This window comes from Hirundo rustica, chromosome 3, assembly GCF_015227805.2.
Source record: "Hirundo rustica isolate bHirRus1 chromosome 3, bHirRus1.pri.v3, whole genome shotgun sequence".
NCBI lineage: Eukaryota > Metazoa > Chordata > Aves > Passeriformes > Hirundinidae > Hirundo > Hirundo rustica.
In genome coordinates, this window is record NC_053452.1 from 114,267,517 (window position 1) to 114,285,396 (window position 17,880).

The 17,880-nt window shown below is 52.4% G+C and overlaps 1 protein-coding gene across 1 annotated transcript; it reads right to left on the reverse strand.

Annotated features, from left to right (window-relative positions):
• Positions 1-2,323: 2,323 nt before the first annotated feature.
• LOC120751093 (small basic protein 1-like) lies at positions 2,324-3,421 on the reverse strand. The gene is made up of 2 exons (XM_040060446.1): positions 3,346-3,421; positions 2,324-2,454 (listed from the first exon to the last, which is right to left on the reverse strand). The coding sequence occupies exons 1-2, from the start codon at positions 3,401-3,403 to the stop codon at positions 2,324-2,326; spliced, it is 189 nt and encodes a 62-aa protein (XP_039916380.1). The 5' UTR covers positions 3,404-3,421.
• Positions 3,422-17,880: the final 14,459 nt, after the last annotated feature.

Genomic DNA, 17,880 nt, shown 5'->3' on the forward strand with positions numbered 1-17,880 from the left:
TTTTTAATACCTGTCATAGATTTTCCCGGAGTCTCCTTCTTAGTGGCCTTAAACATCTCCCCAGGTGCTCGCAAAGAATCTATTTGCAAGCATTTAACTCTTTTAGCTGCACCCTTTGTCTCCTTTTTAACAATTCCCCCCACTTTTATATCACTTCCTTACTGAAATTGAGTGGCATTTCCATCCCCTGCTGTCCCTGGAAAGCCGTGGAGTGGAAGTTCTGTGTGAACTGAGTTGCAAGATCTCTCCCAGGGGACAACTTTGAACCAAGGCAGAAACTGATGCTTATTATTTTTATTTTTAAAATTATTTTTATTATTTATTTTTTTTTTTAACTGATGTAATTTATCAGTGTATCAAATAGATATTCAACTGATTTCTCCTATAAAAGATTCTTTCCAAGGTATGAATCTGCTTCTTGGCGTAGCTGGAATTTATAATATCATGGAATCACAGAATAGTTTGGGTTGTAAGTGACATTTTTAGGTGGTCTCATCCCATCCCCTGCCATGGGCAGGGACAATTTCCACCATCCCAGGCTGCTCCAAACTCCATTTTGGAGTTCATTCACTTTCACCTGGCTCTTCTTTTCACTCTCCTCTCACAATTCCCAGGAAAACAAAACAAAAAACCAATAACAAACAAACAAAACCAGCAAAGAATCAGCAGAGAAGTTTTTAATTTTTGTTCTATGTTTCCTTCTGGAATTTTTATCCTTTAATCAAACTTTCATCCTTGTGTGTTTGTGAAGTGCCACCCACTCAGGGCTGGTTTAGGTGAATTTTTTTGTCTTTCGTGTCCTCTTGTCTGGGCTCAGGTGAATCTCGACAAAGTCTGTGGCTCTTGACGGGCCATCCCATATCAAATGTGAGTTTTACCTGCTGCCAGCCCTCAGCGTCTGTAAACTGGATCTTAGCCCCCTCACACTCAGCGTCTCACCCTGTCTGTGGAGAGACTTGGTCCTCTTGGCTACATCCCAAGAAATCCCACAGCCTTATCAGCTTTCCTGTACCCTGGTCAGTCTTTAGACTGATTGAGTATTTCAGGTTATCAGATCTCACGTTTATCCTAAGGATGAAAATTTTATCCTAAAGATAAAATAAAGGAGCATAAGCTTGATCCTTTCTTTTTCTTTTTCTTTTTTCTTTTTTTCTGTTTTGCTTTTTTTTCCTACCTATCTGCCCCAAAATTTCCAGGGATATTCATTCAGACCAGGGTGGTCACAAAACCTTTGGGGCACCTCACGCTGCATGTTCAGCAGGCCCCATGCGTCCTGGAAAAACAGGAGTTTTGGACAAATGCGTAAATTATTCTGAGGAAAAAATTACTTTCATCGACAGCTCCATGTGCCAAGCTCCCTGCTGATCACAAAGGACGCTGCTGAGGAGAGGAGACACAGCCCTTCCTCCTGCAGAAATTGGGAGTCATCCCACAAGAGGGAGAGGTTTGTACCCCCTCTCTTCTCTTGCAGCACCTTCCACTCCTCCAAATACCTGTGCAAAGCCTCTTTCTGTGCTTGCAAGGCCCCAGGGCTGGAAAGTTCCTTTATTTCCTGCAGGTTTTCAAAGAAACAGAGCCGATTCCTGCCCTGCGGCCCTTTAGGACACAAACATCCCAGCCTCTGGTGCTGCTGGAGCATTTGTGGGGTGTTCTGAGCCACCCTACCCTGGATCAGCCCGTGTCCCCTCGCAGAATTCCTGGAGTGATTGGGTTATCCCACAGTGGCTGGGGTAGGGAAGGGGACGCCGAAGAAATCCTCGTCTGCTCTTGGTGATCCCCATGGAATAACCTGGGCACAGACTCTGCTGAGGGCACACTTGGTGAGGGTGTCCAGGACACCCCAAAACCTCTGTGGCTGCACTGGTTGCTCTAGGGGCACCCCAGGAATGACATTTTGGGGTGCAAGGGGAAGGTTTGTCTCCCGTTCCGACCTCTCCGTGGCACTGCGAGCCCCAGTGCGTGGGACTGATGGGGCTCTTGTGCCCCCACAAATAAACCGGGATTCGATTTGTGGAGGAGGGAGGCAGCGGATTAAGCGTTCCCAGCCTTTGCCACCACTCTGCCTCGAAAATCCCCAAAGCCTTTGCTTTTCCTGGGTGGCATTTTGGTGTCAGGGGCTGCCAGAAGCAGCTGGGGCTGTCAGGGGTTTGTCGTGGCAGCTCCCCAGGGAGCTCTGGAGAATGAACCTCACAGCACACAGAAATCATCTCATCTGCCCATCTTTACTTCAAGGCACCGAGCACCGCCTCGGCCACACCCTGGGGACAGCTCCGGGAGCTCCAGGGGAATGCTGCTCTGGCTCCGGGGCTGGGCTCCCGCAGGGTCATTTCCCCTTTTTGGGCGAGGGGATGCAGCAGTGCAGCTCCTCGCAGTAGGGGCTGAAGGACCACTCCTCGGTTTCGTCGCACGCGTGGGCGCAGTAGCCGTCACAAAAGCCCTTGGGCTGCCCGTGCCCTGCCGTGGGAGGAGACAGAGAGGGGGTTTTGGAGAAAATCGTGGATTTGTAGGAGGGCAGAGCCCCAGGAGTGGCGTCCTTGCTGGTTCCAGGGCGGTACTGATGCTCTGGGTACCTCTGGGGTTAGACCCACCTAGGGCAGGATGCATTCATTCCATGTCCCCACCGAGCTGGAGAGATGGATTTGTAGAGGATTCTCAAAGCCTGGCAGGAGGCTCACACAGTGTTGTGCATTTGTAGGCAAACTCTGAGGTAAAATACGCTGACTTAGAAAGGCCATGGAACAGGACAGACGTTGTTGAGAGAGAAATGGAACTGGAAACAGGTCTCAAATGGTGGCCTCGCAAATAGACTGGATATTTTGGAGAAACAGATTTATGAAAGATGCGTTGTAGTAGGACCCACATGGGGTATTTTTAGGTTGTTGGCTTAGAAACATTAGTAACATTGTGTGGCAAAAGCTGATAGGCCAAAAAACACTTATAATGTATTGTAATTAGGAAATAGTTTGACTTCTGACTGTGATGGTGTGAATTGTAACATCTGTACCACCTCAGCCTTCTCATGAGACTGAAAATGGAATAAAATCTTTTAAAACACCTCTCAAGAGACCCATCTCTAGGTCAGAAAAAAGGTTTTTCCAACACTGTGGGACAACTGGGTGTTCACAAACCATCCCTCCACTCATGCTGGTTCCCTCTGCATGAGTGTGAGAGATGGGATTTGCAGTGTGGCATTCATCCCACCCCAAGCCCCGTGTGCCTGCCAGGCTGGGTAAATCACCAGGGACCCGATCCCCACTGCCCCGGAGATGAACCCCCCGCTCACCCTGAGGCTGGAGAGGACACAGCTCACCCCGAGTCCTCCACCTCCACACGTTCCTGTCTTACCTGGGGTGGCCAGGGAGAAAAGCAGGAGCACAGCAAGGACCACGCAGAGCACCCTCATGGCTGGAGGCCGGGGGGGATCTTGGCACACGGGGAGAAAAGCGTGTCCGAGGTGTCCGAGGGCAGAGGTTTTATAGAGGGACTCCGGCCACGAGCGGCACGGCCGGAGCAGAGCCTTGGGCAAAACCATCTCCAGAGGGCTGTTGTTTGCTCTCCAGGCCGTGCAGTGTCACCCTGACCCGCTGGGCCCTCTCCCAAAGGCACCTGGCAGCCAGGCCCGTGCTCCGTGGGCACGCGGGGGCCGTTCCCTCTCTCCAGATCCGGCTGTTGGGCACGGCCGTGCCCCAGCAGTGCCAGCCAGGGCTGCCCACAGCACAGCCGCTCCCAGGGCAGCTGGAATTCAGTCTGGGATGGCTCCTGATAAGCTCTGGGCACTGTCTGCAGGGCACGGACACAATGGGGAGTCAGATCCACCATGGGGAATGGTTTGAGGGAGCATCCGACCCTGACCAGTGCTCCGGCTCTGAGGATCAAAGAGTCATGGAACAGAATTCCAGAACAGTCTGGGCTGGAGAGAATCTTAAAGATCATCCAGTGCCACCCCCTGCCATGGGCATGGACATCTTCCACCATCCCAGGCTGCTCCAAACCCCATCCAGCCTGGCCTTGGACACTTCCAGGGATCCAAGGGCAGCCACAGCTTCTCAGCCTGTGCCAGGGCCTCCCCACCCTCACAGGGAAGAATTGATTCCTCATCTCCAAACTAAATCTGCCCTTCTCAGCCTAAGCCATTAAACACACCCAGGACTGAGCTTTGACAGAGACACCGAGCTGCCTGAAAAGCCCCCCACCACCAGCACTAGGAAATCCTCCAAATCCCTGGGAGAAGTGGCCACATCCAGGCTCTTGTTTGGAATTGTCCCTCCTGGGCTCAGTCCTGAACTGGACACTGACGTTTTAACCTCAATTATCCCTATACAAATCTCCCCAAGGTATTTCTCATTTTACTGTCCCTTGAAGGAAGCCATTGAAGTGCCTGCCCAGGTTACAGCAGCCACCTCAGAGGGTAGGAACTGAGCTAAAGTTATTTTAAATGAGTCCCAACCAGTATAAAGCTCAGTATAAACCTGTGCCAGGGCATCAGCATCCTCACAGGGAAGAATTTATTCCCAAAATCCCATCTAAATCTTCCCTCCCTCAGCTTTAGGACACTTCCCCTTCTCCTGTCCCTCCATCCCTTGTCCCCAGTCCTTCTCCAGCTCTACTGGAGCCCCTTTAGGCCCTGGAAGGGCTCTAAGGTCTCCTTGGGTCCTTCTCTTCTCCAGGTGAGCATTCCCAGCTCTCCCAGCCTGGCTCCAGAGCAGAGGGACTCCAGTTCTGTGACCAATCTGTGGCTCTCCTCTGGACTCACTCCAACAGCTCCACATCCCTCTTATGGAATGAAAGAATCACTAAGGTGGGAAAATAACTCTGAGATCCTCGAGTGCAGTGAACCTGGCACCACTGTTGTTCACCACCAAACCACGTCCCCAGACATCAAATCCACATCCCTTTGGGACACTTGGGGATGCCACCACTGCCCTGGGCAGTCTGTGCCAGTTCCTGATCACTTTCTCAGTGAAGAGACATTCCCTAAATCTCCCCAAATGCAGCTTGAGGCTCTTTCCTCTCCTCCTGTCCCTGTTCCCTGGGAGCAGAGCCTGATCCCCCCGGCTGTCCCCTCCTGTCAGGGAGTTGTGCAGAGCCACAAGGTCCCTCCTGAGCCTCCTTTTCTCCAGGCTGAGCCCCTTTCCCAGCTCCCTCAGCTGCTCCTGGTGTTCCAGACCCTTCCCCAGCTCTGTTCCCTTCTCTGGATGCTCCAGCTGAGGGCTGAGACCGGGGCATGGGGAGATCAGGGATGGGTCACATCCCTCCCCACCCCCCAGCACCCCCAAGTCCTTCTCCCAGGGCTGCTCCATCCCTTCATCCCCAGCCTGGGCTGATCCTGGGGACTGCCCCAGCCCACGGACAGGCCCCTGCACTTGGCCTGATTTTTATCAGATTGGTTTGGCCCAAGCCCTTTTTGAGTGTTTTTCCTGAAATCTTCCCCAAAGGACCAAGATGATAACTAAAAGGGACATAGGTAAATATGTAAATGAAGCTAAGGAGATGAATTGCCACCCCACATCTGATCAGAAATCTCTTGTGATTCCAGTGCCAACCTGCCTAACAATTTTCATGGTTGTCTGGAAAGAATGCTTCAAAAATTCCCAAATAAGAGATTGGAAAGGACTGCAAAGCATCAGGAGACAGGATTAGAAACACAGGGGACCTCCTCACACTAAAACCATAACGAGAAAAAAAAAAGAAATGAGTAATAGTGGAAGCTACCTCATCTATACAGACAGGGATAATGAGCTGGGGAACGTAAGAACACAGAACAAGGAGTTTCTGGCTGTGGGCAGTTCTGCAGGGATCATTAGTGTGGCAGTAGATCAGAGGCAGGCGCCAAAGAGCCGAGTCAGGCTGTTGGGAAAGCAGCACCAATTGTCCTACGAGTGCAAACAAAAGCTGAGTCTGGAAAACACAGCGTGTACCCATGGCACGGCCCTTGGGAAGTGCTTCCATCCACAATCCAGGGAAGGGGCTCAGGGGGGCTCAGGAAATGGCTCGAGGTCACCAAGCAGGAGCAGGGCAGTGCCTGTCCCCTGTGCTGGCACTGCTGGGGCACCTCCAGCCCTGGGGACAGCTCTGCGAAAAGAGAGAGACCTGCAGGGGCTGGAGCGTGTCCAGGGAAGGGGCTGGAGCACCAGGAGCAGCTGAGGGAGCTGGAAAAGGGGCTCAGCCTGGAGAAAAGGAGGCTTGGGAGGGACCCTGTGGCTCTGCGCAACTCCCTGACAAGAGGGGACAGGCAGGGGAGGGATCAGGTTCTGTTCCTGAACAGGGAACAGGGACAGGACAAGGGGAAATGGCCTCAAGTTGCACCAAGGAGGTTTGGATTGGGTATTGGGAAATTTTTTTTCACCCAAAGTGTGGTCAGGCAGTGGTGGAGTCCCCGTACCTGGAGGGATTTCAAAGCCATGTGGATGTGACACTGGGGGACATGGATCAGTGGTGGCCTTGGCAGTGCTGGGGGAACGCTTGGACTCGATCTTAGTGGTCTTTTCCCACCTAAATGATTCTGTAATTGTGTGATTAAGATGTAACCTGCCAGGAAAAAAACAAAAACAAAACAAAACAAAACAAAACAAAACAAAACAACAACAACAACAACAATAAAAAAAAAAAAACAAACCAAACCAAACAAACAAAAAAACCCCAAAACAAACAAACAAACAAACAAAACCAGCATGGCAGCCCTCATGTCCAGGGATGGGGAATCTATCAGTGTTCAGGATGAGAAGTCAGTGACATGAACTATGGCAAATTCCCCAAGGAGATTTTTAATCTAATTTTTAAATTTGCACCTGCTACATTAATTTGTAAATTGCCTTTTCAATACATCTGTACTTTCAGTGCATTTTAACTTCTTGCATTTCTTGTTCAAGTTCCATGTTTCAGCTCTCCTCAGTTTGAAAGAGGAATTTTTTTTTTTTCTTTTATGATAAATACATGATTTGCCTTCATATCCCACCTATTCCTTGGGTTAGGAAAATTGCAGAATTGTAGTTCTGTCCTGCTTAGGCCTCTAAAATATTTACAGCTTGGGATACACCTTCATTAAGTTCCTACCCTGAGCTGACAAGTTTCAGATTATTTAATTTTGCAAGAACAAGTCCCCAGCTCTGCCAGCTTTCTTTAACCTCTTCTTTCCCTGCCAAAGGCCATCAGGGAAGGGGAGATGAGCAGTGCACATCCCACAGGATGATGCAGGATGCCCAAACCTTCTTCCTAACTGGCTCTAGGTAATTCAGAACCTCCCCCCCCCCCCCCCCCATTTGTACAGAGATTATAGATTTTTCCAAACTCTCACTGATTCAGCATTTGTCATTTTGCTGCCCTGTTGTGCTGGAAGATTCATCTGCTGCACTCTGAGGATCCAGGTTTGATGATATTGAGTAATTCTGAAGCAGCTTCTTGTCCCTTCAGCCTCTTTCTCTTCCTGGCTGTTTATCAAGTTATTAAACAGCCCAGTGAGCCGGGGCTGGAGAAGTTCCCTCGCAGAGCTCAGCTCTTGTTTGAAAGCCCAGGACTGTCTGGAGGGTCTGTGGAGATGAGGTGATGATCAAAGTGTCTCCTCCAGGCTCCCTGGAGCTGCCAGCCCCAGAGCTCCCACCCATCCACCCATCAGAGGGGACAACCAAAGGCACATTGGCTGAATTTACCAGGGAGATTCTGCAGACACGGTTCAGGGGCGGGAGCAGGGATCCTTTCCAGGCCATCAGGACAATGCAGGGAGAGTTATCAGTACATCGTGGCCCTGTTGCATCCCTCTCCATCCCTGCCAGAGGTTGGGAAAGGCCCAGAATTCCGTGATACCGATCTTGTTCTCCCCTCCTGGCTGCACCCGCAGATCTCCATCAGGTCCCTCTGACCCACAGCCCCGTCCTGAGGACCCAGAGAGTGACATCCCCCATTCCTTTGTGTTCCCATCAGGGCTGGGATCCTATCTGATCTTGGGCAAGCTCATCTGGGGCAGACAGGAGGTGCCAGCCGGCACAATGGGGGAATTCTTGTGCCATCGCTGCACACCCAGCCCCGAAGAGCGCGGCTTGGATGAATTCCTGCGCGTCCCCAGCATCCTCTGCTCCGCAGGGAATTTCTCTATATAACCCAGCAGCTCCAGCCTGCCTGTACATCACCTCCTCCCTGTGAGGTCTCCGGCTCTCCTCTCTCCAGCGTCGCTGAGATCCCAGCTTGACTCCAGCCATGAAGTTCCTCTACCTTGTCTTCGCGCTTTTCCTCCTCTTCTCCCTGGCCACTCCAGGTAAGATGGGAAGTGGGGTGGGATGAGCTTTATACTGGTTGGGGCTCTTTTAAAATAACTTTAGCTCAGTTCCTACCCTCTGAGGCAGCTGCTGTAACCTGGGCAGGTATTTCAATGGCTTCCTTCAAGGGACAATAAAATGAGAAATACCTCGGGGAGATTTGTATAGGGATAATTGAGGTTAAAACGTCAGTGTCCAGTTCAGGACTGAGCCCAGGAGGGACAATTCCAATCAAGAGCCTGGATGTGGCTACTTCTCCCAGGGATTTGGAGAATTTCCTAGTGCTGGTGGTGGGGGGCTTTTCAGGCAGCTCGGTGTCTCTGTCAAAGCTCAGTCCTGGGTGTGTTTAATGGCTTAGGCTGAGAAGGGCAGATTTAGTTTGGAGATGAGGAATCAATTCTTCCCTGTGAGGGTGGGGAGGCCCTGGCACAGGCTGAGAAGCTGTGGCTGCCCTTGGATCCCTGGAAGTGTCCAAGGCCAGGCTGGATGGGGTTTGGAGCAGCCTGGGATGGTGGAAGATGTCCATGCCCATGGCAGAGGGTGGCACTGGATGATCTTTAAGATTCTCTTCCAACCCAAACCATTCCATGATTCCATGATTCTGTTCGGTTTATTTATGTGACTCAGCTGTTGCTGCTATTCCCTGTTTCTCAGACTCTAAAGCTCTCTGGTCCCTCTCCAGGAATCGAGAGGGGATTTTGGGCTGAGATCTCCCAAAGGGTGTTAGAATCCTCTCTCACATATCAATTCTCACCCACCTGAGGCAAATCCTTCCCTTGGCTCGTTTTTAACCTTTTAATGGTGAATATTTGGTGCCAGGCTGCTGTGGGACCAATTTTAAGACCTTTGCAGCATCCTTGATGTGGCTTTTGATGGTTTGTTCTGAGAACACCGATCCTTTCAGGAGAGGGGCAAGGGGAAGAAAGGAAGGAAACACCTCTGGGCACAGGGGAACATCTTTAGGAACTTTGTTTTTGGGGCATCTCCCCAGAGGGAAATGGATCTGCTTCCCTTGGGAGCATTTTTTCCAAAGATGAGGGAAGGGAGGTACACCAGGAGTTGTTCAGACTTCCAGGTCCTTTCCAGCTTTGGGGCTGTGCTTGGGAAGGAGTGTTGGACACGTGAGGGGATGGAGCAGGACATCCCTATGGACAGGGTCAGATCCTGCTGCCCACGGCAACTGGGAGGGGATGGGAGGGCACGGAAATGGGGAAATGGGGAGATGGGGAAATGGGGAAATGGGGAAATGGGGAACAGAGGTGGGGAAAATGGGAAATGGGGAAATGGGGAACAGAGATGGGGAAATGGGGAAATGGGAAATGGGGAAATGGAGAACAGAGATGGGGAAATGGGGAAACGGAGAAATGGGGTAATGGGGAGAAATGGTGAAATGGGGAAATGGTGAAATGGGGAAATGGTGAAGTGGGGAAATGGGAGAAAATGGGGAAATGGGAGAAAATGGGGAACAGAGATAGGGAAATGGGGAAATAAGGAAATGGGGAGATGGGGAAGTGGGGAACAGAAATGAGGAACAACCACTCTCCCTCCTCTCTTCCAGGCTATGGGAAGTTCAGGAAGATCTGTGGGCCTGAGGGGTACTGCTCCCCAAAGTGTCGCGTGACGGAGTTGAAATACACCTCTGGTGACTGCAAGTACTCCTGCTGCATCCCAACCCTCCGGAAGTGGAAATAGGAGCTGAAAAGGGAGCACCTGGGGAAGAGGAGGCACCACAGTGGCTTTGGGAGCAGATTCCCGGCTGTCTGACCCCACTGTCACCCCCTCCTTCTAATAAATAAAACAAAGTAAAAAATGGAGATGTAATTCTGGTGTGTGTGCTGTGGTTACTGGTGTCCCCACGGTCGCTGCATTAAAACAGGTTCCCCAAACCCAGCCCAAAGGCTCAACAGCAGCAAAAAAAGCCTGAACATCCACTGACAATGAGCTGCAGGACTGTCAATGCTCTGACAGGGTTGGGATTTGGGAATAAGGTGCTATTTTTCCTCTTGACTTCTCCATGGCCCTTAACAAAGCCCTCTGGAGACAGAGGAGACTCTTTTATCTCCTTGCTGCTTTTCAGGTCACAGGTTGTCTGCAGATGTCTTTAAAAATGTCTGTGGCTCAGCAATGTCTCCTCCCAAGCACAGGACAGCCCTCCTTCCATGAAAATTCCAGCAAGTGGGAAACAGAAGCAGCAAGACTCCCACAGATCCCCTGCAATGGACTGGACAGGGGAGATCCTTCAGCAAATGCCACCATGGGCAAAACAGACTCCCCCTAGGAAAATTAATATAATTTATTGAAAATCAAAATCAGGGGAGGGAAATGAGGAAGGAAAAAAAAAAATCTTAAATTCTGCCTTCCCTGCCTGCTACTTCTTCCCATTCTGGGTGTTCCTCCTGAATTCTTCTCTTTCCTCCCCTCTCCAGCGGGGAGATGGGGGCTGTGGTCAGTTGTCTCTGCTGCTCCTCGGGGTTTGGACTCCTCACACACTTCTCCTGCTCCAGTGTGGGTCCTTTCTGTGGTGTCAGTCATGGTCCTTTGGGAACAGGCTGCTCTACACGGGGTCTCCAAGGAGTCACAGGTCCTGCCAGGACCCTGCTCCAGTGTGGGGTCCCCATGGGATCACAGCCTCCTTCAGGCATCCCCTGCTCCAGTGTGGGGTCTCTATGGGCTCACAGTCTCCTTCAGGCATCCCCTGCTCCAGTGTGGGGTCTCTATGGGCTCACAGTCTCCTTCAGGCATCCCCTGCTCCAGTGTGGGGTCCCCATAGGGTCACAGCCTCTTTCAGGCATCCCCTGCTCCAGTGTGGGGTCCCCATAGGGTCACAGTCTCCTTCAGGCATCCCCTGCTCCAGTGTGGGGTTTCTATGGGGTCACAGCCTCCTTCAGGCATCCTCTGCCCCAGTGTGGGGTCCCCATAGGGTCACAGCCTCCTTCAGGCATCCCCTGCTCCAGTGTGGGGTCCCCATAGGGTCACAGCCTCCTTCAGGCATCCCCTGCTCCAGTGTGGGGTTTCTATGGGGTCACAGTCTCCTTCAGGCATCCCCTGCTCCAGTGTGGGGTCCCCATGGGGTCACAGCCTCCTTCCGGCATCCCCTGCTCCAGTGTGGGGTTTCTATGGGGTCACAGCCTCCTTCAGGCATCCCCTGCTCCAGTGTGGGTTCCCCACAGGGTCACAGCCTCCTTCAGGCATCCCCTACTCCAGTGTGGGTTCCCCATGGAGTCACAGCCTCCTTCAGGCATCCCCTGCTCCAGTGTGGGTTCCCCATGGAGTCACAGCCTCCTTCAGGCATCCCCTGCTCCAGTGTGGGGTTTCTATGGGGTCACAGTCTCCTTCAGGCATCCCCTGCTCCAGTGTGGGGTCTCCAGGGGCTGCAGATGGATTTCTGCTCCCCCCTGGACCCCCACAGGCTGCAGGAACACAGCTGCCTCTCCCTGGGCTGCACCCTGGGCTGGGAATCTCAGCTTTGGTGCCTGGAGCAGCTCCTGCTCCCCTTTCTGCACTGGCCTTGGAGCAGGGCTGTTCTCACATACCTTCACTCCTCTCTCCAGGTGCTGTTTTGCATTTTCCCCCCTCTTTTCTTACCTCTGTTACCCCAGAGGTGTTGCCACTGTCGCTGAAGGCCTCAGCCTCATCCAGTGGCACGTCCATCCTGAAGCAAATTGGAATTTGTGGAGGAGTCAGGGGCCAGAAGAGCCATAGGGACTGAGGGATCCTTTCCCATCTAGAGAAAGGACAGCCCGAGGGGTGCTTTGGGAAAACCTGGGGCAGTTTAATCCTCTTCTCTGCTTCTGCTTTTACCTTGCAATGGAATGTATGCATTCAGTGCAGAGAGAGAGAACAACAGCAAATCCACAGGGCCTGGGGTCTGCTCAGCCCCTTAGAGCTGTGATATCCAGCTGGATGTGGACGGGAACCCCTCATTCCCAGTCCCTTCATGTGGACACACTTGCAGCAAGAGCTTTTCCAGGTTTTGCTCCCCAGGGCAGGCAGCCCCAGGCTGCTGCCAGGCCATTCCAGAGGGAGCAGCACCGTGCAGTGCCAGCATTGTTCGGGCTCAAACATCCATTCTTTGCCAGGAACACAACCTGCGGTGTCTCCGCTTGGGTTCAGCCTCTTCTTGGACTGGAGGTGCTGAAGGATTTTTTTGTTTGTTTCTCTGCGAGGGAGAGAGAAATGTGGGAAGGAACACATCAGTCACAATCTGACATAAATGTAAATGTTTCTCCTGCCAGTAACCTGCTCTAGTGAGAAGTGTCCCTGCCCTGTCCTGTTCCTGTCCCTGCCCATGGCAGGGGCTGGGAAATAAATGAGCTTTAATGTCCCTTCCAACCCAAACCTCTCTTTTATTCCCAGTTTGTGGTGAAGGACACTTTGGGAGGGCAGTAGAGGCCTGAGCCACTCTGGCCATCTCTGCCCTTGGCATTTTGCTGTGTTTTGTTAATTTATGTGTAAAATTTACCTTCAGGCAGTCAGAGGGTTCTTTTGACAGGAAGGAAATTTCAACTCGATAACAACTTGCATGTCCAGTGCCACAGACTCTGGCAGAGGGTCTGGATCTTGACAGGCAGCTGGGAATGCCCAGGCTGGGGTTGGCCAGGGTGGGACCAGTCCTCTCAGGCCTCTGCTTTGGAAAGGGAGAAGAAGGGCTCTCAAACTCATTGCTTTAACACTGATCACCCCAACCGTTCCTACAAGCCAGCACCAAGTCCCCTGAACAGGGGGACAGTCACAATTGTCTGCGCTGAAAGTTTTGGCAGCCAGACTGAGAGGAGCCCAGCTCTCACGGGAGGAACACCAGCACAGGGCACACGAGAGCCCTTCAGAGAGCCAAATGGGCACAAAGTGGATGTCCCATTGTCAGATGGCCACTGGGTTGGAGTGACACGAGGTCCCGTTGAGCTGCAAACAACGCGTCTTTGGACACCAGCAAAGTCACGCTCCTCCTGACGCTGTCCTCTCTGTCAGGAAATGTCTATAAATACCAGGGTCTCCAGCCTTTTTCTCAGCAAGATCTCCCTGCAAGGCTGCATCCCAGAGCTGCTGTGATCCTGGTGGAGATCCAGCCATGAGGGTCATCTACGTCGTCTTTGCTGTTTTCCTAATGGCCTTGATGGCCACCCCAGGTAAGGTGGAAAACTGTGTGGAGGGGAATGAGAGATAAGGCTGAACCATAAAGGAATTAAGGCGAAAATGTTTCAGGAATTGTCCAAGGCCGGGTTGGATGGGGCTTGGAGTAACCTGGGATGGTGGGAGGTGTCCCTGCCCATGGCAGGGGGGTGGAACCGGATCAAGGTCCCTTCTAATCCAAATCACTCTGGTCTGTATGAAAACACATTTTCCAGGAAAGTGGCTGTGGGTGGGTCTTGCATGGAGGATTATGCTGGGTTTGGGTCAAAAGACTTTTGGAGTGGAGTTCAGCTCCAGAATCACCCCTTCCTAAATTTAGACACCCAGCATCCGTGGGTCTCCGTGGGAACTGGGTCCCATCATGGACCATGCTGGTGACCATGAGGAATTAGTCAGCGTAGGTGCAGATCTTTCCTTCCTTCCACAGCCAAGAGCCAGCCAAAAAGGAGCTGCAGAGGGCACTGCTCCAGGACCTGTGGCAGAGGAGAGAGGGAGGAGCACGCTGAGGACTGCGGGAGGATGCACTGCTGCCTGACACACAGGAAAAGGAAGTAGAGAGGAGGATGGAAAGTGATGTTTGCAGTGGTTTCTTCTTGTTTGGAAGGAACTTTTTTCCTTTTTTTTTTTTTTTTTTTTTTTTTTTTTTCTTGATGGAAATAGATTTTGCTCCTTTCAAAAAAAAAAACCAACTCCCCCCCCCCCCCCGCCCAAAAAAAACAAAAACCCAAACCTTGAAATGTGGTGCGTGGTTCATTGTCTTCTAAAAGGTTGAGTACAGAGGACAAGGAAAAATCTGGTCAGTCTTGCCAGACATCCTTGTTCATGGAGATGATGTGGTCAGATGTAAATACTGAACCCATTCCCCTTGTCCCCAGTCCCTCTCCAGCTCTCCTGGAGCCCCTTTAGGCTCTGGAAGGGGCTCTGAGCTCTCCCTGGATCCTTCTCTTCTCCAGGTGAGCACCCCCAGCCCTCCCAGCCTGGCTCCAGAGTAGAGGGGCTCCAGTCCTCAACCCCTGAAGTGCCAATAATTTGGAAATGACCATGGCTGTGTGAGCAGCTCTGTGTGGTGGTGCAGGAGCACTTGGAAGGCACAGGATCCTTGGGATTGAGCCGCTGGAGGGGAGAGGCACAACCTCAGGTACCAGATTGGATCCAGCCAGGGCTGGTGCAGCCTAAAAACTGTGCTGTGGCTCCTGAATCTGAAAATTGCCACCAATAATTATATTTTGTCTCCAGAAAGGTTTTAGTTTTGACAATTATGTGTCGTTGAGCCCTGTTTTGGAGTTGGCCTGATGGGGTAAACAGCCCATGGCATTCCTGCTGGATATTCTTCCCAAGGACACAGCACGGGGAATGTGCCCTCCAGCTGCTCCTTCTCAGCTGAGGCAGCACCTCTGGGAATCACTGGGGACACGTGAGGGAGAAAAATCTGATGAATGTGGAAGGGATCCCTGACCCACTGGTGGGAGCAGAGCTGCAGATGGCACAGAGTGCCCAGAGAAGCTGTGGCTGCCCCTGGATCCCTGGAAGTGTCCAAGGCCAGGCTGGACAGGGCTTGGAGCACCCTGGGATAGTGGAAGGTGTCCCTGCCCATGGCAGGGGATTGGAACCAGATGATCCTTAAGGTCCCTTCCAGCCCCAAAAATTCTGTGATTCCATGATCCAGGGCTCTTCTTTGCTCATAATTTCCTTAGAAAACAAAGTGTATAGAACCCCAAATCATCTTCATGCCTTGCTGATCCCAGTTCCCGCTTGTCACTGTGACTTTCCTGCTAATGTCTCCAGGAGGAGCAGCTGGAGGGTCCCTGCTGCAGAGACTGTGCTGCCACTACACCTTGGTGCTGGGGGAGACTGGGTGGGTTTACTGGAGAGGAGCTCAGCGTGGCTCAGGGATTCTGTCTCCTGCAGATTTTTAAGGCCTGTTTTTCCTTGCATTCCCATCAATGTCCTCAGCTGTGGACTCCAGTGTCACCCCCAAGGGCACCTCCAGGTTATCCTAAGCCCAAAGGAAAGGGTTCTCCTGTATCTCTTTGAGAGGAAGGAAACCACGCTTTGCTCAGTTTTAATGCACAACAAAGGGAAAGGATTTAAAGACCCCAACTGAAAAATGGATCACCACAGTTTTATCTGAGGAAAAACAGAGAGTACACTGTGGATAGTGATAATTTCACCTTTTAGGGAGGTTGGGATCAGCAGGAATGAACAGAGCCTATTGAAAATCCAACCTGGTGCAGGTGTCAGTCTAAGTGCCAGGTGGGGACAACAGCAAAGTGTTCACCGGTCAGGAACAAGGATGGTGGAGGGATGGGGGCTGCTCACACACCAGTGACAGTCTGGACACGGCCAGGCAATGCCAGCTGGCCTCAGGCCCAGCAAACAGGCCCTGGCACTGTTTAATGGACTGGAATAGACACCTCCAGGGTGTCCAAGGGCACGGGAACAGAGCCAGGAATAGGCTGTGTGACTTCCTTCTCTAGGACTGGTGGGCTCAGGGAAACAGCGGTGGGGGAACAGAGCTGAGGGTGTTGCTTTGTGTTTGTAGTTTGGAATCTGTAGTTTTCCACAGGCTGGAAATATAATGTGGAGAGAAGGGCAAACTGAAAAAGGGGATGCTTGGAAAAGAATGGGATTTCTATTTGTGTTCCCATCTCCCACTTCCAAGGTGTGGAGAACAGAGATGCACGAGCTGCATAAAGGGGACATAATTTCCAACCCTGATGAGCTCCTGCAATGAACACTGAGGCAGAAGGTGGGAATCCTGTGAGGGTGCTGAGGCCCTGGCACAGGTTTCCCAGAGCAGCTGTGGCTGCCCCTGGATCCCTGGCAGCATCCAAGGCCAGGTTGGACAGGGCTTGGAGCAACCTGGGATGGTGGAAGTTGTCCCTGCCCGTGGCAGGTTTCTTTTGAGAAGGTTTTTAAGATCTTTTCCAACCCAACCATGCTGTGACTCTGTGATTTCTTGAGGAGACACACTGGAATTTTGTAGGTGACCACAAAACCACACAGCAAAGGCACCAGGAGGTAGAGCTCATCCCACCGTCTCCTTGTGTCCTTCTGCAGGGAAGAACAATTTGGGAATAGAGATCACAGGGAGTTGAGAGCCCAGGCCTCCTACTCTTCCTCCTGGAGGTCCCGATCCAAACACCCCCTCCCACTGAGGCTGCTCCAGGCACCGTGGATGGTGAGGATGCCATAGGAACAGCCCAGGATGCTGGGGCTGCCAGCACGAAGGCAACTTTGGGGTGATGTACAACCAAGAGAAAACCCAGATCCCTGTTCCAGGCAGGAAGCAGGAAAATCCCGGCAGCGGGGCTGGAAATGCGGCTTTCAGCATCTCTCTGCAGCCTGGGAGCCTCGCGTCCCACCAGGCTCACGGTGAAAGGCGTGCCCGTGGTCAGAGGCCGGGAGAAGATTTAGGGAAGGCTGCCATCTCTTGGATAACTGCAAAACGACGGCACCTTCCCGGGAGATGCTGCTCACTCACCCGAGGGATGCGGGCTCCAGCCTTGCTCCCGGAGAAGCGCAGGCTGAAGTTATCGCCGCTCTGCCCGTGCCCCCCGCAGGCCGCTCCACCTCTTTATTTAGGGCAAACCGGGATCAGAGCTGGGAACGAGCTGATTTTCCGTCTGGCTTTCCGTGCCTCTCGGCGGTGGCTGCCTCTGCGAGGCCGGGGCTGCGCATCTGGAGGGTTTTACTCCAGCCACCTTCCACCGGGCTGCCTCAGGTTCTGCGGGTCACACACGGCTGGGAGAGGTGCCACTAGACTGGGGACAGCCTTTTTGGGGTCTCCTCGCCCATCCCTGCTGCACTCCGGTGATTTCAGGGGCTCCTTTCACCTTTCCACGGGGAACCTCGTGGAGTTTGCAGGGGCCGCACCTGCCCTGCCGAGCCCTGAGGTGTGAACCCTGCCCTCCTCTGCTTCCCTGTCCCCAGGGTCCCCTCGGCCGCCCTCTCTCCCAGACCCAGCACCTGCCTGCCTGGTGGCCCACTTTTCCTGCAGATTAAACATTTGTCTTATGGCCATAAGCTGCTTAAACACGTCTTGGGCAAAGCCCCTTTGTGAGTATCCCGAGAATAAACGGCTTCCTGCTGGGACCACTGCTGTGCCCCCACTCCAAAGGGCGTCCTATGGACGCCTCGTCTGTTTTCCTTCCCTTTTGTGCCTCCAGTCTGCTCATCTCCTTTCCAGGAGTGAGGAAGTTGCCCCATCATGGACAAAGGGAAGTGGCCTGTGTTGCACGGCAAAAGGAAATCCCCGATCCTGCCTCCCTTTTCCACCCTGCTCCGTCTCCCCGGGATATCCCAAATCTAACCAACCCTACATGTGTTTACCCAGCCAGCCAAGCCCGCGATGTTTAGGATCTGCCAATGCATGAGTGTGCAGCACTTTCTAATTAGCCTGACAAAGCTCAAATAAAATCAGAGCCAACATATCCAGCGCTTCCAGGATTTCCCCCCCCCCCACATGCCTGTAAGCTCTACATCTCCACTGTTTTTCCTC

What these genes read in the sequence shown, in the direction of transcription:
- LOC120751093 (XM_040060446.1), bottom strand. Translation starts at nt 3,403, where the DNA reads ATGAGGGTGCTCTGCGTGGTCCTTGCTGTGCTCCTGCTTTTCTCCCTG. An exon ending in TTTCTCCCTGGCCACCCCAG is followed by an intron (nt 2,455 to 3,345) that starts GTAAGACAGGAA and finishes CTCCCACGGCAG; the next exon opens with GGCACGGGCAGCCCAAGGGC.